This window comes from Cryptotermes secundus, unplaced genomic scaffold (assembly GCF_002891405.2).
Source record: "Cryptotermes secundus unplaced genomic scaffold, Csec_1.0 scaffold5, whole genome shotgun sequence".
Lineage (NCBI taxonomy): Eukaryota > Metazoa > Arthropoda > Insecta > Blattodea > Kalotermitidae > Cryptotermes > Cryptotermes secundus.
Genome location: NW_019724742.1, coordinates 2365290 through 2392877, shown reverse-complemented (window position 1 = coordinate 2392877; position 27588 = coordinate 2365290). Strand labels below are relative to the sequence as shown.

General features: G+C 43.1%; 1 protein-coding gene and 1 long non-coding RNA gene across 2 annotated transcripts in view; one reads left to right on the top strand and one right to left on the bottom strand.

The window, feature by feature from the left end:
• LOC117282182 overlaps positions 1 to 26927 on the bottom strand; it is a 115946-nt gene extending 89019 nt beyond the window's left edge. Inside the window, exon 1 of the mRNA XM_033750771.1 lies at positions 26836 to 26927. Coding sequence (XP_033606662.1) covers positions 26836 to 26920 — 85 coding nt within the window. The 5' untranslated portion in view covers positions 26921 to 26927. The remainder of the gene's footprint in view (positions 1 to 26835) is intronic.
• LOC111862662 overlaps positions 19145 to 27588 on the top strand; it is a 27669-nt gene continuing 19225 nt past the window's right edge. Inside the window, exon 1 of the long non-coding RNA XR_002842471.2 lies at positions 19145 to 19217. This is a non-coding gene — a long non-coding RNA (uncharacterized LOC111862662). The remainder of the gene's footprint in view (positions 19218 to 27588) is intronic.

The following is a 27588-nucleotide window of genomic DNA, read 5'->3' as shown; positions in this document are numbered from 1 at the left end:
AGATGTGGAACCAGAAAACCCGTGTAACGCGGTCAACGACATAAGTTCGGGTACTTAGTAGCGAAGGTCTCGGTCATCACGACAAGAGAGCAACTGCTGAAGACGTCTCCTAGGCAACGGATATAGATCGGAGACGCAAACAGATAACCCTTCAAGTAGGTGATCTACATAAGGTTCGACTAGAATCTACCTTAGGGAGAGAACTGAGCAAAAGAGGGCAGAATACGACAGAAGAATACAGAAGAATAAAGAAGAGAAGACTAGAGGCCAGTGCAAGATCAAGACAGCAGCGGGAGATTCGTTATCCAGGAGTGAAATGTGTGAACTGTTGTAATCACGTGAAACCGTAATAGACGCCTAATAAATTCAATCACTCAAATATAGAAATCATAATATGAGTCACGCTTACCCATCAACACGGGACACTATGTTTTAATGTTCAGTTTTTAGATAATGACTGTCACTTATCGGTTCAAAACCTTTTGGATAAAGTATTCACAATGACAATTCTGCAAGCTGCGGATTACGAGTTCTTAAAAGAAATGAAATATCCAAGAAGACATGCGGAACTAGAGGACTCAAGTAAGTAAGGAATTCCGGGTGCCACAAATGCAGGGAACTTGTGATTTATGCGGGTCGCCTGATGCTCTTAGCACGAGGAAGTCTTAACAGCTGTTTTCGCATGTGGCTAGCAGAGTGCAGACAGGAAACGGCACTTCGGATCAAGCTACTGTACACCTCTTCAATGTAGGCGAGTAATACTTCTAGCATGAAGATGGAGGCAGGCATCGCATCATATTCGCCATCTTTGATCAAAATTAATCGCAGGGAAACAGGAAGTGGAGATGAGCGGTGCCGCACTGACTCGTGGTCGTGTCCGATGACAGCCTTTGTCGGTGTTGTTCCTTCTGACAACGCAGTGTTTGTTAGTTTGTTAGTTACACTGAATTACAATATAGTGGAACGCGAAAGTGGTTTGCGGTTTTCTGGGACTGAAGGCCGCGAGTCTGGTAGCGAGGTATCGCCTTTTCCGCCGCCATTTTCAGGAAACATCTGTCAGAATCGGGTCCTCCGAAATCCTGAGAACAACAGAAGACATGAATCCTAATACTGACCGCTGTGAGAACTTGTTCCGGGTTCATTTTAAACACGGAAAACCCCAAAACATTATCACTCGTGTAACACTCAAGGTTGTGATGCAGAAAACGTGGTAGCGCCATAGCTCAAGCGGTTAGTCGCTGGCTTCCCACTGCTGCGGCCCGGGTTCGATCCCGGGTTAGTTCAAGTGGGATTTGTGATGGACAAAGTGGCGCTGGGGCAGGTGTTCTCCGAGTACTTCGGTTTCCCCTGCTAATCTTCATTCCACCAATTGCTCCACAATCACCCTCACCTATCATTCGGGACTGGTACAATAGGCCAGAAGTGGCCGCAGTACAAGGGACTTAGTCCCACCCCACTAGCAATAATATATATATATATATAAACTTTTGGGAAACCAGCGAAAGTAAATAATTCTCTACATTCATTATATTCACATGTCGTATTGGTATCTCAACACCACATCTTAGCCTAGGCGGTTAAGAAAGCGCCGTTAACTCCTTCCACGAGGGTTACAATTGTAAATACCTGTCCCTGTTTTTTTCCAGAGTAACGTGATGAAGATCACTAGTAGTTATCGAAGGCTGCTCAGAGATGGCGGAACGCGTTAATTTCTTACCTCAAATGTGAAACAAATCGAGACCAAAGTGGTCAATCGTTTTTAAGTCCTAACTAAATAAATAATCTGTTAATCACATGACATAAATCATTGGATTGACAATGTTTCTGTAGCAAATATTTCCCGCAAAAGGGAAAGTTGTCCTTTTAATTCATCATGCAGTTAAGTACTACGCAATGAAAGCATATGGGGGAGTAGAGGTGTAACTCTACCGCTTTTTACTTCAGCACTAGATGGAAGTGAGTGGTCAGCTTCACGCCCCTGTCGCTTAACCCAGGGAACTGGTACCAGAGGCCCTTTCCCCGGAATTTAAAGCTACCGGAAAGTGAAGATGACCACTCACCTGCAACTAGTGCCGAAGTCAAGAAAAGTGGAGCTATACCTCCACTCCCCCGTATTATTTCATGGCGTGGTGCTTAATTAATAAAGCAAAGGGCAGCTTTATCTTTTATCTGTTGGATGGAGGTATAGATGGACGTTGTGGAGAAGAGAAGTATTTCTTGCCTCTACCGGGAATTGAATCCGTGTCATTCTGCCCGTAGACTCCCCCTTAAGCTCAGATATTTTCTTGGGAATTTTGTTTTCAGACATTTGTAATTTCGGCTTCTCCGTCAAAGGAAGCAACATATTTTCGAATACACCAGTTCAACAAAAACAAACTCCGTGGCCTGTAGTCCGCCAGAGAACTATACCGACCGAGCGACCGCCGCTTGTCGGCGAAATTAGTGCCAGATTTGCGGGTAGAGTGTGTCACGTGGTCAGCGCAACGGTTCCCCACGGCCGTTAATCTCGGTTTTCTAGACCGGAGCCGCTATTTCCTTGAAATAGCTCCTCAGGTTTCCTCACGAGGCTGAGTGGACCCCGTTTCAGACCCACTACTTCTCAGAAAAATTGGTAGCGCCGAGGATTGAACCCGGGGCCTCTGAATCTGTTACTTTATTTTATTTTATTTTATTTTACTGAAGAGCTCATTACTTAAGTACGGGTTCTTCCACGTCAAATTTATCAGATATAGTTTCAAAGATTCGCATCATCGCCATGTTTGTAATTCTTAAATTACAAACAACATTTCATATACTATATATGGGTACATTCATGATATAACTCCACAACAAATTCCACATTCATTCTTTATTGCCATCAAACCAAAAGATAACGAAAATTTTCTCAAGGCCGCAATGATGTTATTTCATGTATTGCAAAAAGAAATGCATAAACAAATGCTGCACATTTCCCGAAGATCTCTCGCAGTCTCTCGCTATCTCTCGCCATCTCTCGCTCCCATTGCACAAGACTGCGCTTCCGCATTTCGTCTTGAGTGCAGCAAGGTCAATTTTCGAGAGCAGTATGGGCTCCAGTACCATAACTTTCCTTGTTTTGTGAAATTCGGTGAACCGATTTAGAAGTTGAAAGTGAGAAGACACGCACAGAACGACGACCTTGCTGTTTGCTGTTTCAATTTAACGAGTATCGAGGCTACACAGTGTCCATGATACGGTGATTAAGACGAATATGGAGGGGTCTTTGGAATCAGAACTCGCAAAAGGAAAGTGCTCGGGGAAAACCTGCCCCAGTGCCACTTTGCGAACCAAAAGTCCCAACTAGGAACGAACCCGGACAGCCGCGGTTGGAAGTTAGCGACTAACGGCACGAGCTATGATGATATTTTAGCCTGCTTTTCTTCCTTAAGTTGTGAAGGTGGACAAAAGGAACTGCCGGTACTAACGGCAGTTCCATTCAATTCTAAGAGCCCAGAAGCCTTTTACAAAGTTAGCGCGAGTAAGAAGAAACAACAGCAAAAAAAATTACAAACAAAATACAAAAGAGCACTTCATATATTAAGGGTAACAATAATAATAATTTTATTTAATATAAAAACTAATAATAATAACATTAATAGGTAAAAATAAGTAAAAGCTAAAGCCATCCCTGTAACAGGCCGTGAAGGCCCATAGGGTTGTGAGACGCCGAGGCTCCCACATTTTCTCTAGACAGTCGGCTCACAGATCTCGGTAAGGTAGTCAGCTTTACGCGTCGGCCGCCTTTACCCCTCCAGAAAGATTCCTAGTGTTCATTTCTGTTAGAGGCTGAGTCGACCCCAGGGCCATTGGGCGGCTGGAAGGATTAGGTCAATTGATAAAAATCAGAGGTCTTGATTCATGTGTAATATTTGGAGTGATTTGAAACGGTAGTTAGTTTCTGTGTTTTAATTGTATTACAGATGAGGACTAGTGTGTGTGTGTGTGTGTGTGTGTGTGTGCGCGTGTGTGTGCGTGTGCAACAGTGAATTATAAAGTGCAGAAACAGCGATAGCGCTGCACTAATTGTAATTAAGAGACAGAGTGTAACCAAGGTGCTAATAAATCCAACCATCCAAACTGGAACCCGTCATTTTCGTCGCGCTTACCTCCCTACACGTGACTGGGCAAGAGAATATTTTAATAATTAATAATTATGAGTACACGTTATAAAATATGTTTAAAAGACAGGGTTTGTGTTCCAAACAGATCTATGTCCCTACAAACAACATTGGCAGCTGAAGTCCATCTGGCAGAGCAGGAGCAGAGTTTGAACACAGAAGAGTCTCTGCTGTACCTAGAAGGAACTAGAAGACCAACGGCATCCACAACAGGAGGGAAGAATTTGAGCAAGGAAAAGTAAGCTGTGCGATTTGAATTGCTCTGAAGTAGGAACACAATTGTAATAGAACTCAGGAAAGAAGCGATTAAAACAGGTCTCAAAATCCTGTGCTCCAGCGCCTTTGGATCCGTACATGTACGCAGAGTTTCAAACTGCACATGCGTGTTCAACTTTAGTTCTAACTAATGTATAATATGAAAATACATTCAAGGGATGAGAAGATGAAGGTTACACTGCGGACTGGACCTAGCAATTTAACAAAATAGGAAAATACAGAATTTACATGATAATGAAAATAATGCTTAGAATCGAGAAATGATCTCACGCCTTTAACCCAGCCAGTACTGGTTACAGTGGATTAAAAAGGTTTATACTCAGCTCAAGAGTCTTCTTTTCCTAGAAAGGGCTATAACCAATTCAGTTTCGCACAGTTCGCAGCACACGAACCTCGTGTCGGGGCACGCGGTAGCGTAGTTGGTTGAGGCACTATGCTACAAGCCGGAAGATACAGGGTTCGATTCCCGATAAGGTCNCTATCATCTGGGGCTGGTGCAATAGGCCAGAAGTGGCCGCAATACAAGGGACTTTATTATTATTATTATTATTATTATTGGAGGGGGTGGGTTTCCCCATGCACAGCGACTAATAGTCTATTGTACGTCCCCATTTGATATTATACCAGTCGCCATACCCTTCCGATACTGGTGCTGGCTATCAGCCTCGTTCAGCCAGCAAGGCTGGTAGTGGTAGCCGATACTTCCCCATCTACCCGAGGCATTGGAAACTACTTGGGCGGGAAACTTTTGCCTAATTTTGCTCAGAGGTCTCCTAGAGACATGAGGATCTTTTACGTGCCGTAAATCTACGACACGGGACTACAAGGGACTTAGTCCCCACCCCACTAGCAATAAGAAAAAAAACTCGTGTCGAATCTATATCAGATTGCAGAAGACTACAATCTTCAGGAGAGCTCGGTACAGCTTTATGTTGTATGCAAAGAGTAGATATCGGCAGTGCTTAATTGTATCACATAAGTCGTTTGTGTGCACGTGACGAAGCATGGAAGAGTACTTGGAAAGGCGGATTGCCTGTTGGTTAGGCAACTGCGAAACCAGTTTACATAACCACCAGGAAGTCCAGGAGCAAGAGGCTTCTGAAGAAGCAGGGTATGGGGGCGAGATCAAAAGCAGACGTTAGATCGAGATAAATGGCGCCATCTTGCAGCTCGGGAGCCGACAAAATCAAGATAAGCTCACAGATTGGAGGTGATGGATTTGGGTTCTGTGTAAACATGCTTATAGGTGTTTAATTAAACTTAACATAATGGGAAACATGGTCATGTATAACAAACTAAAATAATTTGGAAAAATGATTAAGAATCGAGGTGGACCAGTAGTTGCTAACAGAGGCATTGTTGCCTTTATTCAAGACAGGAAGAAGTGCCGCTTACTTCCATGAAGCAGGAAAATAATGTTAAGATAGGCTTAGATTAAAAATATATTTCAGGACGGGTGTAGTGAAATAAGACCTCGAGGCGTATTCTTGCGACGTCACTTTATTACTCAACGACGTAACTACAATTCAACGTAACTATAACATAAAATGCTGAACAAGTCGTTTCGCAGTCGGTCCTTTCGTGTTAACAACGCTCACTAGAGGGTCAAAGAATATTCCTATGCAGTGTTTCACACACAAGACGTTCCCTGGCAACGAACCTTCAATGACGGTTATCCAGTTTCCGGTGTAACGCCGTTACTGCCCGGCAAATAACACGCAACGGCTAGTAGAGCAAACACTAAGAAGTCATGGATCATAAGTCAAGGAATTAAAGGGGAAAGATGTCTCAATTTCTCACAACTAGTATAAGTATACCAGAACATCCTTTTTTTTTTATTGCTAGTGGGGTGGTAAGTCCCTTGTACTGCGGCCAGATGATAGGTGAGGGTGATTGTGGAGCAATTGGTGGAATGAGGATTGGCAAGGGAAACCGAAGTACTCGGAAAACACCTGCCCCAGCGCCAATTTGTCCACCACAAACCCCACTTGACCAGACACCGGATCGAACCCGGACCGCCTCGGTGGGAAGCCAGCGACTAACTGCTTGAGCTATGGCGCGGCCAAGAACATCCCTTACAAATAAAGCCAAAGATGTTATCATGTTATAGTCATGATATCATAACATCTCAATGGAGACCTGGTGTGAGCGCTGGAATATTAAACTAAATCAAGATAAGACTCAGGGAATTTATTCGTTTCTCGCAGTCGTCTTCCGCCTGATAGGACGAAACATTGCATTTGTAAATAGCGTAAAATATCTCGGTGTAATTTTCGATAAGAAAGCTACTAGGAGATTACACATAGAAATGATCGAAGCCAAGGCCTTCAGAACATTTATTAGAATCTATTCCCTATTCAGAATTGCGCTACTAAGTACTAACATCAAACTGACCCTCCACAAAGCTCTCATTAGGAGTACCGTGACTTATGTTTGCCCCGCCTGGGAGTTTGCGACAGACACCCATCTACTGAAATTGCAGCGCCTGCAAAACAAAGTTCTCCGCACCACTGGAAAATTTCCAAGACGCACACCGTTTCGCGATTTGCAAACTCCAGTTCATATACGATTACATAATAAAATAATGCAGGCAACAACACCGTGACCCTGCAAATCGTAGGACGCAACGAAAAGGGAAGTCTCAAATCTGAGACAGTAAAATATGGTCGCGAGTCCCACAGGACTCAGACACGAGAATGACTGCGCTGGCAAGTTCCAGCAGTAGTTGTAAAGGACAGACCCGTCCTCTCTTCAGAGAGAGCGCCCCACATCAACAAACCCGCAACTGTCTGACAGTGATAAAAATTTGGTCGCAAGCCCCAGCTGGGTACTTTATTCCAAGACAGACTGACCGACTGACCGTCGGTCGTAACAAAAGATTCGACTCGACTTGACTCGGGTTTCAATCATCACAGAGAATATCCTGGACTACAATGTGGAGATTGTTCTCAAACCTCGCGACCCCAGGCGTGTCCTTCGCTGTTGCGCTGCGAGGCAGCGCAGAGCAACAGCAGCGGTCTCAGACACGCCAGAAGGCAGTGGCAGGTCTAGCCACAATGGAATCCAGGGTCCCTGGGGCCTTACCCCAACAAGAACAGCAAGCAGTAGACAATATGTTCAGAATAGTAACGGTAGTGCAGAATTCACTGGTGCTGTGTCAGAGGAGGAGAAAACAGACGACATTACAAAAATTGTCTTAAATCTCATGAACACTGGAGTTCATAGGCGGAAGCTACTGAAGATAGGGCATATCTTCTGTATCGAGCCTCGACTGACACAGGCCCTGTATATATTGTATATACAGTTATGTAATAACATGTAGAATGCAAATATATTACACATTGTACTCGTAAATTGCGAAAGACAGACCCGTCCTCTCGTTAGAGAGGGCGCACCACATGAACAAATCCGCAACTGTCAGACAGAAAAAAAAAATCTGGTCTTAAGTTCCAAATAAGGGCCGCGCCATAGCTCAAGCGGTTAGTCGCTGGCTTCCCAACGCGGCGGCCCGGTTTCGATCCCGGGTCTGGTCAAGTGGGATTTATCGTGGACAAAGTGGCGCTGGGGCAGGTTTTCTCCGAGTACTTCGATTTCCCCTGGCAATCTTCATTCCACCAATTGCTCCACAATCACCCTCACCTATCATCTAGGGCTGGTGCAATAGGCCAGAAGTGGCCGCAGTACAGGGGACTTAGTCCCGCCCCACTAGCAATAAAAAAAGTCCCAAATATGTGATTGACACCAAGACAGACTGGCCGAAAGACCATCGGTCGTAACATGACTTTGACTTCGACTTGAGCTGCGGTCTACTCGTGTGGAGGCAGGGTCGAATACCTCCACCGTAGCCCTGCGAGTAGTAGGAGACGAAAAGGGAGTCCAGTGCCTAGGGATATAACCGGGCCACCTTGTTCCTGGGGTATATAAGTACGGGAACCTGGCCCTCTCTGCAGTGTCGCAGCTGGGTCCACACTCCTTGTGCTAAGGTGAAACAAAGCATGAAGAAGTGCTACTGCTCTGTGTCCACCGCGAGGTAGACTCTTTCTGATAGCCTACTGCAAGCCACAAGGAAGCTAAATGCCAATTTTGTAAGTCTACCAAAAATGCAATTTTTTCTAAAGCTCATAAACTTATTTTCAATTATCAGTTTATCACGATGTACAATTAATTTATGTTCCCCCATTGTAGTTTAATGGTATGTTTCTTCCTTTTTATACTTTATTTTAAAGTTTTTAATAATTTTCCTAGAATATAGATTTAATTTCAATGGTTTTTGGGAGCTGTCCAATGTAGGAAACCTGTGGTCCAATTTACGAAACCAGTTCCCTTGAATAGATCGGTGTCAAGAGTTTAGTTCTTTTGTAGTCCTACTTTTATTAAATGTTTTTGGTCACGATAAATACGTGACACGAAAGTACATACGATGCTTGTCTTATTCCCTTAGTTTCCTTTCTGCAATGGTTCATGTTTGCGTACAAGAGACAAATTAAAAGCTGATCAAATTCGGCAACTCTCTCCTACATACATATATATGTAGGAAGACAATGTCCTTTAAATGCACTGTGTCCTAAAGAGCGCGGTGTTCTGGGTTGTAACGCCACGTAGTTCGGAGAGATTCCGGCTTTTCGGAAGAACAAGTCGCCTCCATCTTCAAGGTCGGAGAGTTTCTGGCTTTGCTTACTCTTCGGCCCTGAACGTTGCACTCCCTTCGAACTACGCGTCATCGCGTTCCAAAGGATACTCCCTTCATAGTTACCTCACATCCAACTTATCGATTGCAGTTCGTGTTAACTTTGTGTTGCATTTTGTTTCTTAGAATTTGTGTAAGATGGGATGTATCCGCCATAAACAGGACATTATTAAACCTGACAGCGACACAAATATAAGTACGATAATTTGCTTTCATCCACTGGGAAAAGAGACAGGTTAGAAGGAGAGACAAAGATTAAGAAAGCTAAACATGATTACCTTTCAGTAACGGAAACTGCGAATTGTGTCACAGATGTAACACATAAGGCATGCAAGGTACAGTGTTATTGATCTAAAAGCAGGTAAACCCCTACCGCATCCTTCACAATCTCTGTAAATTCTTCATCAGTTCATCACCGATCATCATACAGTCTCAGCCTCAGCCAAGTAACCACTTCGTCAAGTAATTCCTAAATGAATTCTTACACATAAAATAGCTAATGAGTGCTATTCTGTCGTTATGTATGTTAGCGGTCAGAGCAGTCTGCAGTAATTGCGACTAGTAGCAGAAGATGGCAGCAGTATACGGCAGCGGAATGTATGCTTGAGTCGGTATTGTAGTGTCCATTTTCGGAAAAGATATTGTGAAATGTAGACCCATTGCTAGGCAACGCCCACAATACACGCACTCAAAAATAGAACCAGTGTTGCAAGAAGTGTTTTCTATGTGGGTTGCATATATCCATTGCTAGGCACCGGATGTTTTCTGTGCTGTGGTCCGACCCGAGGCTATATATCGAGAATCCAACAATATTGACAGTGCAGTTGGTAGCCAGGATAGTTCCTGTGGAGTGCTCAGTCGGAAGAGAATGCCAGTGTGTCAGACAGCGATCTGTGAACTGTTGTAACCAGCTGTATAACGGTCCAATAAATCCGCTCATCAAATCCAAAACCCGTCTTATTATTCACGCACACTCCGGATAGGTGAAAATATCATAGCTTTTCTGTAGATAGCAACACCGCTAACTGCACGTTGTTATCCTACCAATGTCAGGGTCTTCTCATAAATCTGTTGTCTTTCCAGACCTTGTAAGCAATCTTAGGTATTTTTTTTATGCGCAAAAGAAATCACATGCGAACAGGGTTGCTTTCCCAGTGGACTTTATGCTCTAAATTCAGTAACAATGTTGATGACTGTAACAATTCCCCCCTGAAACATGAACAGACTTCGTGTCAGTCTGTCGATACAATAAAATCTCGATCACATTGAGAGAGACTATGAGTGCGCAAGCGCTGGTGCCAATTAGTACATCTTCTGACACCAGATAGATCTGCCAGCCTATCGTCACTTTCATGAATAGTGCTAATTTAGGACACTTCTTGAAACCTATAATTTCACTTTGCCAATGTTGAATGTTATGACTGCGTTATGACGGTTAAGGGAGACGGAGCCCCTAGTAAATAAATAAAAATACAAGTAGTTCATTAGCCGTGTTAAGCGGAAGAAATTCTATAGCGGAGTAATACAAGCTGCTTCAATATCCGTTTAAGGACATGTTACTGTACTCTTACAAACTCTATTTCATAACGTATAAGTCCGAAGACAAGGGAGGATAGAAAGTATGCACACGCTAGGACATACATGTGCGTGCAGGTTATTGCATGACGCGGTCAGCAGTTCATTTTATTTCATTCATTCATCACTGGCTCTACAGCCCTTTATTGGGTCCTGACCTCTTCTTCTTCTTCTTCTTTTCCTTGGCACTACAGCCCCAGTGGGCCTAGGCTTACCTCCATGAACTTCTCCGTTCACTTCGGTTTTTCTAGATCTTAGACATTCGGTAGGACTCCTTGGGCGGGTGATCAGCTCATCGCAAGGCCTCTACCTGTACACAAACACAGAAAAACGGACACAAACATCCATGCCCTGAGTGGAATTCGAACCCACGATCCCAGCATTCGAGCGAAGACAGTTCATGCACTGGACCTCGCGGCCACTTTGATCGGCCGGCCAGCAATTAGACTGCACAGAGTGGAATGTTAGGATGATTCATGAATGATGAAATGGAAATAATTTGGAAGGAGTTGTAGGCAGGATGCATGGCAGCATTTTCCTGGAAGGACCAAGGACGATCAGTAAAACGCGGTATGGATGGCCGATATCCTGGCCAAGAATCGAACAGAGCATCTCATGAATACAAGGCTAGAGCATTACAGCTATGGCTAGTTATCTTGCTGTTAGCAGTGGTTGTGTGCGTAGTATACCTTACGTTACGTTACTGTTAGCGAAGTCTCTGACTCCCGACTGCAGCTGAGTCCCCACGCAATACACCCCGGGAGGATCCTTGGGGATTCCCGAAGTATGAATGACGGCCTACTCAAGGCTAGAGGTTATCACGATGCTGACTGATGGTACGTCAGAACTCCAGTGGCGGACACCCAGATTGCCACTAATGTTCGCTCTGGGTGTTTTAAAATAGCAGCACATGTTATAAATAACTACGTACAGTAGCCATAATAGTCACTCGGCTAGCAGGTTTCATCGTATCCAACGGTTCGTTACTCGATCTTAACATCCCACTAACGGGGCCTTATCTTGAGCCAGTTCAATCCATTTCACACCTCATGTTCATGTTCATGTTCATGTAATACCTCTCTGTACCAGGAGAAGGGATAGCGCAGTCGGTATAGCGACTGGCTACAGGCTGGATGACCGAGGGGTCGGAGTTCTAGTCCCGGTAAGGTCAAGAAGTTTCTCTTCTCCACATCATCCAGACTAGTTCTTGGGCACACCCAATCTCCTATCCAATGGGTGCTGGGGGCTCTTTCCCCAGGGGCAAAGCGGATGGGATGTGAATTTGACCATTCACCTCTAACCAGTGCCGAGGTCAAGCAAATGTGGATCTGTACATGCCCTCCCCCATACTCCTTCATGGCGTAGTGCTTAATTAGTTTAAGCACAGGGACAGCTTTCATATTATTATTATTAATGTATTTATTTTAACTGCAAATTGGATTTTACCCAGTGGCAATGTTACTCCAATAAGACACAATAAACCAAGAACACACACCACACAGAACTACACAAGCAGTACTGTAAAGGGCCTAGGTCTGCCAAGTGGTGTCTTTCCTCCTGGATACTCGACAAAACGTTCATGAATTTCTTACACCTCTGTGAATACTACGCCACTCATCATCTTTGATATGATCTCTCTGAATGTTGGCCGAAGGGTAGGCCTACAAAATGCAGCAATTTTCTCCGCTCTCTTAAGATGTTAAGCAGTCAGAGACGGGCAACGTGCGCCTGCTACTTGAGATACATTCAGTCTGCCCCCCGCTAACACGTGGACATGAATATTTGTGAATTTTCTTAATCAATCTCCGTTGTTTTTGTATCTCTATTTTGACATTTTGACATCTCATTTTGTGTATGTTTTAAGTGGGAAAGGATACAATCTGGAGTTCATATATTCCCCACATCAAGCAACTACGACGGAAGTGAGGCAGGAAACAACGCTAGAGTTCTAAACGTGACGTCAGGTTCACTGCATGGAAGTGCAGCTGGGATAGCGCGAGAGACAGGCAAAAGCAGACTTCAAACAAGTGACATGAAGTCTCCTACAACTGTGAGAGGATATAGCAGAACAATGAAAAGGGGCCCCGAAAACACCACAGAAAAATTAAATACTTTTGGATTAAACATTTTTCTTTTCGTAACTTAGTTAACGGCGCTGCCAGTCGCGAGACGACACAATATCGAACAGTGGGATGGTTGCTGATTTGGAAGGAAGGTGTTATGGCCTAGCCGAGGTGCATTTGCCTGGAGGGACTGAGTAAAAGTACGAAAGCCCTCAGGATACCCAGTGTCACAGCCAAAATTCGAGAAGAGCACCCACGAAAATCAAGCCTAGGGCGTTACCTCTAGAGTTAGTAAGGAGAAAGGGGACACACCACGTACGGAGTGTTGATACTGAATTCATAAATTGAAGCGTAGGATCTTCTTGATTGATTCTCTCTTGGCTTACCCTTCGACCCTGAAGATGGAGGCGGTATGCGATNCGGAAAGTTGTGGAAATAAATTGCAAGTGCAAGAAACATGAAAGAGGAAGTTCTTTGCAATTCGGTTTATCTCATTTGCCTTATTCACTTATTCCAGACGTAATTACAGTACAATGCAACCTCATTTATTTCTATATTAACAAAACGTTACAACTAGAGTAGGTCTAGATCGGTGTGTGTTCTATATTTCGTATTGTGTGCCCATTCGTTCTAACGGTGATCCGTCTCTGAGAGAAATTATAATTAATCCTTCTGTGTAAGTTATGTAAAGCAGAAGGAATATTGCACCGACAATGACAAAAAAATAATTGAAGAATTATTGGGTTTTCGGACATTGTCCATTGTCCGGTATTCCAAAAACTAGAAAAAACAACGTTTCGGAAACTCAGTGGTTGAGGGACCGAACAGAGTAGGTGTCTCTCCCCATCACCAGAGGACGGAAACAGATCCAGAAACGTTGTGTTCTCTAGTCTCTAGAATACCGGACGATGGACAACGTCCTAAAAGCCAGTAATTCTGAGTGTTATACACCATCGTCAGAATCCTTTTATAAAATAGATTTCATCCGATAACTTTTCGAACATACACCGACTACCCAACTGAGAACCGGGATAGAGCAGTCGGTATAGCGACTGGCTACGGGCTGGACGAACAACGGGTTGGAGATCGAGTCCCAATGAGGGCAAGAAATTTCACTTCTCCATGTCGTCCAGGCCGGCTTTCCCCGGGGGTAAAGCGGCCAGGTCGTCAAGCTGACCACTCACTTCCAACTAGTGCCGAGGTCAAGGAAACATGAGAACATGAGTCTGTACATTCACTCCCTCATACGCCTTCACGGTTAAGCACAGGGACAACTTTACATTTTACCCAATTGAAGTCGGAGAACCCCACTTGAATGTATGAAGAGACAGACCTTCCTGTTGCGCGTCAACAGTAAAAGAAGGCATGAAAATCTCTCGCAGGTTCGCCTTTAAGTGAGCTCCGAGGTATCGTCAGGGTGAGCAAGTTTGAAGCGATTCTCAACCGGGAGAGATGTCGACTGTCATAACTGAGGATTTTCATTGGTTTCCCCGATCTCCTCCAGGCAGTGGCCCCAACACTTCCTTCCAGTTCAGCATTCACTGTACCAGTATCGACTGAGTTTCTGATAGCCTCGTTAAATAAACTGCAAACAGATGGCTCCAGCTACCACCGAAGATGGTTTTTCTCAAGTTCACATAGCAGTGCCTATTCGGATAGCCTTTCTTGAACACATTTCGAGTATGGTTAGAGCTCACATGCACAGGCATGCATGCAGGTGTCACCTTGTTTGACTTACACTTGTCGCTCAATTACTGACTCGTTTCCAGCACCCGTCCTCATTAGGAACCAATTTGAATTCAGGGCCCAGAGGCCTCCATTAGACGCTAGTAAGGAGGTTGATCAACAGGCAAATGCAGAGCAAATATTTACGTCTCCTCACAAGGAAATAGGACAGAATCCTTGGAACTTTTACATACTTCAGATGTTTGGGAACGACGCTAAGAAATAGAAAGTTTAAATTCCCAGAACGTTCGCTACCAGTGATTTCAGAACCTTTTGTCTTCCCACCTGCTGTCGAGAAACCTGAACTGTAATAGCCATTGTATTCTGTGGCTGAAAATGTTTGGTCTCTCTCGTCCTGAGAGGAGAACATACCTTCATGGTGTGTGAGAGCAGTGTGGCGAGGAGAAGTGGAAGTAGCAGGGAGGAAGAAACATTTGGGTAATGAGGAACTTCATAATTTTCATACTCTTCACCGAATATAATTCTAGTAATCACATCGAAGACAATGAAGTGGGCTGAACATCAAACGAGAAATGCATAAAAAAATTAATCGGAAAACAAGAAGTGAAATGACTACTATCCTCGAACGAAGATAATGAGAGGCAATTACCAAGTTCCGCCCGCGTGTACCGTTCAAGCTGAAAACATGATAATGATGTTCGGACGACTCTCATCGTCGTTGCTGGTACCCTGAAACTCAATGTGTCGTAAATGAATAGTAGAATGGTTAAACAGTTCTACCCACTACATGCTTGGCCTTCTCTTCGGCGGTGGAATGTTGTAATATATTAAGGAATCTTGGTTTTGGGTAAATGGCGAGAAATCTGTTGACAAGCTGAGCGACTACGAGCTTCTCAAAAGAATTTTGCTTAGTGGAGTTGATTCAAAATGGGCTTTACTTTCTGGTGTTCAGTTCCAGCAAGGTTAACTGCTGGGTCTCGTTTTGTTTACGTAGTTCACTTCAATCCCTGCAGTCGGCCGACTCGATGCCAGGGGCGGTCACTGTCACTTGGCTGGCATTGCGCTGCATAAACCGAGCGAGTGTGGACGCGTCTTGTTGACAACAAAGATAACAGTTTTCCTGGTTTTCCCGCTCTCCTTATGGCGCTAATTGCATACAAAAACAAACGAGAGTGGAGATGCGCTCAAGGAGAAGACGTGTTGACCACTCAGATTTTGTAAACGACATTTGCATTAATTTTTGTTTACTACACATAACAACATGTCTGCTCCTCAAACTACACAAACACACAAAAACATTACGAGTCGAAGATTACTTTCAGCTCTACACTGCGTCATGTAGACCTATTGCTAAGCAACGACAAAGAAATATACAACGGCCGCTACTGGGCGGCGGCCCCGTAAACAACAACAGGAACGGTGTTTTCTGTGCGGTCCGCGATGAGATATTATAAGCGGGTCACATCAGAAGTTGGAGTTAGACAACCAGGCCGTGCCATAGCTCATGTGGTTAGTCGCCGGCTTCCCACCGCCAGAAGGAAAGAGACCGCTGGGAAGACCAAGGCGTAGGTGGGTGGACAATATTAAAATGGATCTTAGAGAGATAAGATGGGATGGTATGGATTGGATTGATCCGGCTCAGGGTAGGGACCAGTGGAGAGGTCTTGTGAGCACGGTAATGAACCTTCGGGTTCCATAAAATGTTGGGAAATTCTCGAGTAGCTGAAGAATTGGCCGCTCCTCAAGAAGGGCAGCTCCGTGAGTAAGTAGGTAAGTAAGTTCATATATATATTGTATTTAAATCCATATCTAGCGGTTAGAATATGGAAGTACATAGAAAGTAGCCACTTTAAGCCTGTTCATGTAGATATGAATACAATTTAATAATGAAAATGTGTAAATCACAACACCTGAGGATGACCCTGTAAGGGTCGAAACATTTAGTGGAACATAAGTTAATAAATTACAGTTGCGTTGACGATGGAATGTGTATTTTTAGTTATACTCAAGCAACAGGGTGATAATATTTATTACTAATTAGTAAAATTGTGTTTTCCTGTGCAAGCAGAAGCCTTGCGATTAGCCAATCACCCAATCCAAAACAGATTAAATCATATCTGAATAGCAACTCCTCTGAAGGCTCGCGATACCCGTATTTCCGATATCCGGACATCGCTGCGCCTTGGTGCAGGAAAGATTTCAGTCAATATATCCAAGTGGCGTAACCCTATGTAGATAATGTCGGCTCTGTAGTTACATGTCTTTTAGACTGACAGCTCTGTAACGGTGTCACCCGCTGCTGCCGCCTTATGCTGTCTTTACGTAATACTTTGAGTTATGTAAATTCCATGTAACATAAATCTTATACGTCTGGGTAAGAGATTACGTGGTACGTCGTGGAGTGAAGCAATAAGATTATGTTTGTTGTAATTAGTCCTGCTATTTTAAGGACACTGATGTGGAACATGCACATGTTGCGAAAGGCAATGGCTATCGGCGTGGAAATGAGCATGTAAGAAGAAAAGTACAGGCATACCTCGGAGATATTGCAGGTTCGGTTCCAGATCAAGGCAATAAAGCGAGTCACACGATTTTTTTATTTCCCAGCGCATATACATAATTTATGTTTACACTATACTGTAGTCTATTAAGTGTGCAGTGACATTATGTCTAAAAACAATGTACATTCGTTAATTAAAAATACTTTATTGCTAAAAAATGCTAACCATCATCTGAGCTTTCAGCGAATCCTAACCTTACTGCTGGAGGGTTTTTGGCTCGATGTTGGTGGTTGCCGACTGATCAGGCTAGGGGATGCTGAATGTTTAGGTGACTGTGGCAATTTCTTAAAATAAGACAACAGTGAAGTTCGCCTAATCGAGTGACTCTTCACTTAAAAACTTAGAGGCCACTGTAGGGTTATTAATTGGTATAATTTCAATATTGTTGTGTCTCAGTGCATATGATCGTGCAATATCGCAGAACAATCTGGACTACCCCACCTCATGACGATCAGTTGCATCCGTCATCACTGCCCGTTGAAGACGATCATCATCTACAGATCGCATTTTTGCGAATGGCTATGACGTCAGCACACTGCAGATAAGATCTCTTTCCATATGTATATATGTATGTATGTATAAGGGCGGGCCATCACTGATCTATTGTGCTTCCCTTTTGATTAACCCTTTATTAATCCTACACTTTGAATGAAATGTAGGACTTTATTTATGGGTGCGTCATGAAAGTCACTTGGCTCCAAGAAGTACTGCCCCAGGTGACGAAATCTTAAGTAAGCTATGGCCTCACAGTCACATAGGAGATGTGTGGTTGATTCGTCTCCTTGCAGGCACCTTTCACATGTTGGGTCAACTGTCGGTCCCAGTTTGAAAAGGTGTCCTTTAAGGCGACAGTGTCCTGTAAATAGTCCCATCATCCATCTTAATTGGTCTCTGTTTAGCTTCAACAGATCCTTAGTTCTTCTGGCAGAGGGCCCTAGTATGAGTCCTTTTGCCTGTCAGTCCAGTTAGAACTTCCCAATGTTCTTTTTTATTTCAATTCGTCCAGTCCCTGATCGCTTTCTTGGCAACTCCAACTGAGATGCCACAGACTGGTTCAGGTCCTATGAACGGCTGTTCAGATCCTGTTCTTGCCAGCTGATCTGCGGTTTCATTCCCTGCAGTACTCTCCTACTGAGATGCCGCAAGCTGGTTCAGGTCCTATGAATGGCTGTTCAGATCCTGTTCTTGCCAGCTGATCTGCGGTTTCATTCCCAGCAATACTCTCCTACTGAGATGCTGCAAGCTGGTTCAGGTCCTATGAACGGCTGTTCAGATCCTGTTCTTGCCAGCTGAACTGCGGTTTCATTCCCAGCAATACTCTCCTGAGATGCCTCAAGCTGGTTCAGGTCCTATGAACGGCTGTTCAGATCCTGTTCTTGCCAGCTGATCTGCGGTTTCATTCCCTGCAATAACTTCATGGCCTGGCACCCATATCACTTGAACCCTGTTGTGTTCGGCCAGTTGTGTGAGGGACTGGTGGCAGTCCCAGACCAGTTTTGCGGTGATCTGGTGTTTGTCAAATGCTTTAATTGCAGCCTGACTATCTGATAGAATATATATGTTCCTATTTGTATAGTTTATACCTAGATTCTCCAATGCGCATGCCTTAATGGCATACACTTCTGCCTGTAATACCACTGTGTACCGACCAAGGCTAAAGCTAAGTTTCCGCCTTGATCCATGGCAATACACCCCCAGATCCAGTGCCTATTTTGTCTTGGAACCATCTGTATACCAGATCCCCCCCCCCTTGTGACGGCTTGAAACCCCTTGTTCCATTCACTTCTGCCAGGGAATCTGATCGTGAAGGGCTTATCATAGACATTTCTCGGTATCATATTACCAGGCTGCGGCCATCTGCTCACACTGATTCATCGCTCGCGGATTTTCTACCCTGAAGATGGAGGCGATACGTTCCTCCGAAGTGTCGGTTTACACAAGATCTATGTACACGGCGCCACATCTCAGAAGACGGCATTCTTCATATCAATGAAATAGCTTACCTCGGTGTATATACGTATTAGGGGAGAGCTGCCGATTTCGGACCGCCGTGTACCTTGGAAAAGAGAGATATTTGCAATGTCATGGTTGGCTGTACTGGCTTAAGGGATGAGGGTGGAAGGCGCTAGGACAACGAAGTAGCCAATCCGCTCAGTGTCGCTGAGTTCTGGAAAGTAGTGGTGTGTGAACATTACTTTTCCTGGAATCTCAATTCAGTTTTCTTCTGCATCCTGTAAGTACCATAATTTTAAACTTTACTAATGTAAAATGTATTGTCTTAGCTACAATGTGATGTACCTGTCTGTATTTTACAGTACAAATGTAATGATAGAAACACATTTTTCTGACGAAACCTACAAGTTGCCTAATTCGACCATCACAATTGTTTGCATTGGACCGGCCCATCGCAGGACACGATGTCCCTCATTAAGGCGAGCAGTTCAAAACTTCCTTAACACGTAATTTTTTCGTTCAGTTATCAGACCCAAAACGACGCAAGATGGGCATTATGGCAAATGGACTGAAAATGAATTGCAAATGCCCGTTGCAGTGTATAGAAATGGGACTGTGGTTCGAATGAGTGGAGTAGGGTGTATGGAGTTTGTGAAGCTACAGTGAGGAGACCCTCTGTGAAGCAGATCCGGTGTGTGAATCCTGTGAAGGCTCTAGGGAGACAGGGAGGAGATTCTATCTGATTGTATTTTCATGTTAGAAGAGCATTTTTATGGGTTGGGGCTGAGCATTAAAGACGTTCGAAAGTTAGCATTTGATCTGGCAGAAAAATATAAACTTCCACACATACTGAATAAAGAGACAAAGTTAGCAGGGAAAAATGGTTCTCTGTAGTTACGCGAAAAGATCCTCAACTGTCTGTTCGGCAACCAGAGGCTACCTCACTAGCAGCAGCAAAAGGTTCCGACAGGGATAATGTACTACATTATTTTGATCTGTCGGAAAGCAATATCTCAAAATTTGGGTTTGCACCTGATAAGACATTCAACGTAGATGAGTCTGGATTCAGCACAGTGCAGAAACGTCCGCACAGAAAGGTGGGCGTTAGGCCGCTCCATAGCTCAAGGGGTTAGTCGGTGGCTTACCACTGTGGCGGCCCGGGTTCAATCCCGGGTCTGGTCAAGTGGGATTTGTGGTCGACAAAGTGGCGTTGGGGCGCGTTTTCTCCGAGTATTTCGGTTTCCCCTGCCAATCTTCATTCCACCAAATTTTCCATCAATATCACCCTGGTGTGCATACCGCCTGTGACAGTATTTAAAGCAAAGAAATGGAATAACGCCTTTGAGATTGGTCCTCTGCTAGCTACGAAACAGGGATTTGGCCAGTCGATCATCATGTTCTTCAAGAGCCCTCCTTTGCTGCTGCTTCTCTGCTTCCTGCTGACACTGCCCAGCCATCTTCCTCTGAAATTCAGTGCCCCCCCCCCACTGTAGTTTAATAGTTATGTTTCTTCCCCTTTTGCTTTATTTTAAAGTTTTGAACAATGTTCTTAAACCGTAGATTTAATATCATTGGTTTTTGGGAATGGTCCAATGTAGGAAACCTCTGGTCCAATTTACAGAACCAGTTGCCTGGAATGGACTGATGCCAATAGTTTAGTTTTTTGTAGTCCTACTTTTATTAAACGTGTTTGGTCACAATAAATATGTGACACGAAAGTACATATGATGCTTGTTTTATTCCTGTATTTGTTTCCTTTCTGCAATGGTTCATGTTTGCGTACAAGAGACAAATTAAAACTCGTCCAAATTCGGCAACCCTCCCCTGTGTCCACAGCCGTACTGCGCAGCAGACCGATTGCAGTGATTAATCCAATTTGCGCGAAATGAAAGAATGCGCCAGTTCTGTCAACAGCCATGAAGTTGATAATTGAATATGAAAGAGGAACAAACCATTGACGTGTACGTGACATAATCTTGCATTAAACAAGGTCATGCACGGTCTACAATGCCATATCATATCATATCATATATAATTTGAATGTACGTGAACATGCGACGCCTCACATGTGGATAGTTACTTCCTGAAGGTCTGGTTAACACATCCAGAGTTGCATTTCTTCATACGCAGTGTCATTCTCTGTAGTTTACGTTCAGGTTTCTATTCCCGGCCGATGCTGGGAGCTCGTCCATCGCCACTACAAGCAGACCTCTCTGTCCAGATTACGAACAATCCCATCTAGAACAGTGTCGATTCTTATATGAAATGCTAGTTTCCTGTTACGCAACAGACGCAAATGTAGTAAATGCAAGAGACGCCAACTTCATAAAGTGGTAAAAAAAGGAACGTCAGACCCTGAACCGCTAAACTTAGGGTACCGGAGTAGATATTATTGTCGACATAGGTTTCATAGACATATCAATATCCTGGCCTGTGTGTTTTTTTTTTTTTTATGTCATATTTAACCATGGTTTCTATTGCAGAGTAAAGCGGCCTCCGTAGTCTAGAGGTAACGTTCCCACCTCATGACTCGTGGTACGCGGGTTGAAATACCCGGCGGAGGTCGTCCAATTTTTAAGGGCGGAAAAATTCAGGGAACAAGTACTCCGGGAGGGACTTCAAGCTGTGTGTCCCGTGTCGTAACTTTACGGCACGTAAAAGAACCTCATATCCCCAAAGGGGATCACTGAGCCAAATTCCAGGACGTTTCCCGCCCAACAATAGCCTCTAAGGCCTCCGATAGAGGGGAGAAGCATTATAGACACCGCTAAGCGAGTGGCCGAACTCGCTTGCTCGGCGGGACTGATGGTACGCACCATTTATCGGTAGGGTAAAGAGACTGGTAGAATATCATAGAGGGAAGGACAATAGATCAAACTGGTCGCGGTGCATGGGGAAACCAACCCTCTCTAAATAACTAACTAACTATTGCAGAGTAATATAATGTGGCATGGAAAGATAGTTTAGAATTGTAAATTGGAAGCATGAGGAAGACTGCAATTATTTCCCGTCTTCTGGCAAGATCGTGTGCGTGTATCTGCAGACACTAAGGAAACGCAAGAAAACCTGTCATAATAGACGTACCTCCCAAATGTAAACAAGAATGCTTATCACTATACAGCAATGTTCGAAACTGAGTGTAATTATTGTCGTTTCTATGGTGATTCCTTTAGAATTAAGGGACTTAACCACGCGAACTGTTCTATAACGTAGGAAAAACCAATTACACATTTTGATTTAAGTTTATTATTATTATTATTATTATTATTATTATTATTAAGGACTTTGGAGTATAGAGGTTTCTAAACATCATTCCATAATCATGTCGACCATACATTTCCTCTATACAATAATTTTTAGTCTACCCAGCAGCGTAACCTTTCGAATATCTATGTAACTTATATTTTGCCGTAGTCACTTCTAAGCGTGAATACGCTTCTGTTGCTTGGAATCCAAGCACATCTACCGATGGCAACAAGTGGCAACGATTCCAGTACAAATTTGCAGACTTTCGTTTTGTTTCTTTCCCCGTGTTCATTAGTTTTGTTTTTATTTTACACCACTTAAAATTAAACACTTTATGTAAGAGGACCTGTCTTCGATCGCTCGGAAGCCGGGATCGTGAGTTCGAATCCCACTCAGGGCATGGATGTTTGTGTGCGTTTTTCTGTGTTTGTGTACAGGTAGAGTCCTTGCGACGAGCTGATCACCCGCCCAAGGAGTCCTACCGAATGTGTAAGATCTAGAAAAACCGAAGTGAACGGAGAAGTTCATGGAGGTAGGCCTAGGCCCACTGGGGCTGTAGTGCCAAGGAAAAAAAATGTAAGAGGACACACCACTCTTGATGCACTGTTTCGTATTCTGTTTTGCTTTGCTTCTAAATCCTGTCCTCTTTTACAAGCTGTTCTTCTAGTTCCCACTCGGCATTCTCGGGCAAAACTCGTCCTTCCGCTAGATGCGCTTCAACTGCTAATGTCCTTTGCAAGGACACTGACGTATTTGGACCCAAAACTTTTTCCGTTAAACATACGTATTTTATGATATCAAAATATTAACCATATCTAAGATGAATGTGCATATATTTCTTCTGGTCACAAGATTGGCATAATTACACTAATTCGTCTCTCAGTATTGATGTTAAGTTAGGCCCTCCCATAGCTCAAGCGGTTAGTAGCTCGCTTCCCACCGCGGCGGCCCGGGTTCGATCCCGGGGTCTGGTCAAGTGGGGTTTATGGTGGACAAATTGGAGCTGGGGCAGGTTTTCTCCAAGTACTTGGGTTTCCCCTGCCAATCTTCATTCCACCAATTACTCCACAATCACCCTCACCTATCAGCTGGGGCTGGTACAATAGGCCAGAAGTGGCCGCAGTACAAGGGACTTAGTCCCACTGCACTAGCAAAAAAAAAAAAAAAAAAATTGATGTTAAGTTGCCTTGTTTTACTTTTGGTTTTATACGTTTGTTTTCTTTCTTTCTTTGCTCGTCCTCACTTTATAACTAGGCATTTTGCTGCTAAGTAAGCATATAAACAACTAAGAACTGAATTCAGTGACACCCAGCTCATGGAGCAAGTGGTTACCTTGTAATTCGCATGTATCTAATTCGAATTTCGGCGAAAACAGCGAATATCCTGACTGAGATTTATCGTGGTCTTACTCAGTTCGTTAAATGTCGGGATGATAGTACCTTAATGTAGGCCACAGCCGCCTAATTTGACGCCATCATTCGATCAGTAGACGCTTCAGATTTAGAATTGTGAGAGCGTCGTTAAATAAACAACAGAATGTTGTGGCGTATAGACCAGTTTCTAGGCAACGACCGCGAAACGGGTAGCAGGACAACAGCCGTTGCTAGGCAGCAGATTCTTAACAAGGAACAGTTAAACTGCAATAGAGAAATTATTAGAAACGGTGTTTTCTACTGGGTTCGTGCAAAGGGTTCATAAGAAGGACAACTGAAGCAAGAACTGAGAATTGTAAGGGATTCTGTGACGAAAAGATTCAGTCGGAGCGGTTAGTACAAAGCTGAAGAATCTCCAGTGTATAAATCCGTTGCCAGGAGACGACTGGTGAACATAGAGGAGACTTTATGTATAAAAGATTATTAAGGCCGTCCAGTGTCATTGATAAATGTTGTGTTTTGAATCTTTCATCCTTTATATGTTTCGGTCGAACGACCATCTTCAGTACATACGGAAACTACTATTACAATGTCATAGTTATAAAATATTATATCCTTTAACAATTTCTAAGATGTGCATGAATTTGTTAAAATATTTAACAATTAGTATAACTAGTCTATTCGCAAAATAATGTTTAAAAATTTGCTCTAGATTTTAACTAAAAGTTTTTAACATTACTTTGTAAATTGACCATTTTTAATAATTTATAAATGTTTTTAACAAATTCATGCACGTCTTAGTAATTGTTAAAGGATATAATATTTTATATCTCTGACATTATAATAGTAGTTTCTGTATGTATTGATAATGTCCTTATGAAGATGGTCGCTCCGACCGAAACATGTATAGGATGAAAGATTAAAAAAAAACATCATCTATCAATCACAGTGGGCAGCGCTAATAATCTTTTATACTATTAACAGTGTGATGGACCAGGACGAACCAAGCAAAAAAGATTTTATGTGTGCTCTAGTTCAGTGAGACTTGTAGGTAAGATCCGTAAGTTTTCAATAAATGCAATATTCAATCCAATACCCCGTCAAGAGTCACTCTAACACGTGACAATATATAAAATCTAAACATTATTAATCTCTGGACTAGATGGAAATGAATGGTCCGTTTCACGTCCCGGCCGCTGTAACCCCGAGAAATAATCATCGGTAATATTTCAATGAAAGCTGGGTGTGCCTCAACGCCGGTCTGAATGCTGTGGAACGGACACCAGTTTCTTGGTCATCCACCCCCTTGCCTAGTCGCTATATCGACTGAGCTATTCTGGTTTCTTTTGCCCCGGTTCTAGGCTTACTGCCTCAGTTTCTTCAGATTAATTCTTGTGTTATCCTTAGTCCGCTGTTGAGCTACTCTGTTGTCGAAATGAGTGTACCGGCCAGTCGGGGAATCCCCTGATTAAATACCTTAACTTTGGAAAATCCTGTGATTCAAGAATCAGATACATCCGGGTCTCGAACCTCAGACAGTAAAACTATAAATGACTCAGGTTTTCGATATTGATGGCCATTCGTTTACAGTTACAGTACGTTACAAGAGAGTAATTACGAATCTGTCTGTCTGATTTAACGTAGCCTATAGGAATGGAACAATGGGGGGACTATCTGTCAAAGCTGCAACTAGCTATTGGAACTGTTTGCTCCTGAGCCTTGGGACACAACTGGAGGATGAAGGTCAGCTGTGCAATACGTGTATTGGGAAGTGTTTCGCCCCACTTCTTTTTTATTTGACAATTCAGAAAAATGTGCGGTTTCATATTAATGGAAGGGGAAACATTACAAAATGTATATCAGAATTAATTGAGTGCATGGTTGTAGTGTGGAAATAATAGCTATTATCGAAATCGACAGTGTCTTTCCTAATCTGTTTTGTGTCTGAATGACAAATCACTGAAACGATGACTGTTATAGTTGGTAGAGTTGTGACCAAAATAAATTGATCTCTGTTGTACAATGTTGCACTAGATAAAGGCCATTGTGAGACTTTATTGCGGCTGCAGCCAATGAACGGTTAGGTAATTTTGACGGCTGTTCAGCTAGCTTTGCCAAAATAATTTCGTTCAGATAGGACCAGTATACTGTTATTCTGTCGAGTTCAGCAGTATTGTCTTTGTAAAAATGCAGCTGTCTTTCTAAAACTGTTCAAGTTGCTGAGGTTAGGATTTTTTTATTTTTGTTTTAACAATTTCCAATTAAAATGCCAACGGCTTTACATTATCTCTTTATAAAACTGTAAATTAAATTAGGAACATCACTTTAAATTTCGTTTGATATAACCTATCTAGTATACGTTCATGTTTCGTCAACTAAACCAAATGCGGAATCATAAAAAGGTAGCCAATAATTTTTACCGAATATTTGACAAAGTTTGAATATTTGTGAATGACTCCGGCAAATAAAAAGTTTATTCGAGAAGAAATGTAGTGAAAATTCAAATCTGCTATCATTCACTTCAGAATCTTTGGGTTTCGGTCTGTGATCTGGAAACATAAAAACTAAGTGTACAGAAGTATAAGTTCACGAGTTCTTCTGCACGGGTATGAAAATTTATCTCTTGCATTAAGGATGAACCTCGTAATTTGTAACCTTTACGCACTATTACGAGGGAGTCAGTAAATAGGTTACAAATGCATATAAAACGTAAAACATGAGATATTCGAACCTGGAAGGGACAATTATTTCGCGACATATCCTCCACAAACACTGATAAACGTGTTCCATCGCATAATCAGTGGGTCGAAACCTGCAGCAGAAAAGTGTTTTGACTGTTGTCTCGGCCACTTCTGCATCTCCGTTTCAACCTCATCATCAGCAAAACGTTCTCACTTCTCACCGTAAACAGAAAACATTTCTTTATGAATATCCTTTCAACTGAGGGGGCACGCGGTAGCGTAGGTGGTTGAGGCACTATTCTACAAGCCGGAAGGTCGCGGGTTCAAGTCCCGATGAGGTCATTGAATTTTTTTTCAATTGACCTAACCCTTCCGGTCGCACTATTGGCCTGGGGTTCACTCAGCCGCTAACAGAAATGAGTACCAGGAATTATTTAAATGATTTTCCTGGGGAGTAAAGCGCAGCCGGCGCGTAAGGCTGACAACCTTACCGCCATCTTTGAGTCGACTGTCTAGATAATGTGGGACCCTCAACGTCTCACAACCCTATGGGCCTTCACGGCCTGTTACAGGGATACCTTCACTTTTGTTTACTTACTTTGTACTGAGTCCTTTTGCCTACAAACAAAATGCATAACAGAACACTGCTCTTCGGTACTACACTCCTCAAGCACGGTCGTCATTATACTATTGAAATCAGCCTCTAAACATGCGCATGCGCGTCTGTTAGCTAGACTGTCATGAAGCTGGACTGTGCTGCTACCTAGTGACACACATAGAAAACCTATTACGTCCATTACAGCTGTTTTACTTCCATCAGAGTCCTGTTTACTGACTCTCCCTTGTATTAGGCTGACAAGATTAGGCAGGTTAAAATGGTCAAGGTATGAAGTACGTGTAGGGAGGTGACAAATGTGACCAGAAAAGCTGAAGGGAAGGGACGAGTTTCCTTCTTCCTCCATCCTAGTGGTATCCATTCAAGACCATTCTGGCCGCCTACTGCATATTGTAGAATGAAATTATAAAAACCTGTTGATGAAGACCTCAAACTAGCATTTTCAAATTTGGCCATAATATGTCAGAATCTGTTTCTGTAATAATTTCTTCGTATTAAGCGATAAGCAGTGCACTGAAAGATTGTTAATCCCATTAATACAGCAGAGCTCTAACATTACATACCATGCCCAAATGCAACCATCTGTGCTGTGATCATAAAAGGATTAATACTGAAACTGCTACTTCTCCAAATACTTAAAATTGCATACCTCACAATTACTTCTTATCTATTTATAATTTATGTACAAATACACACACACACACACATATATATATATACAGCTTTCAATAGCGC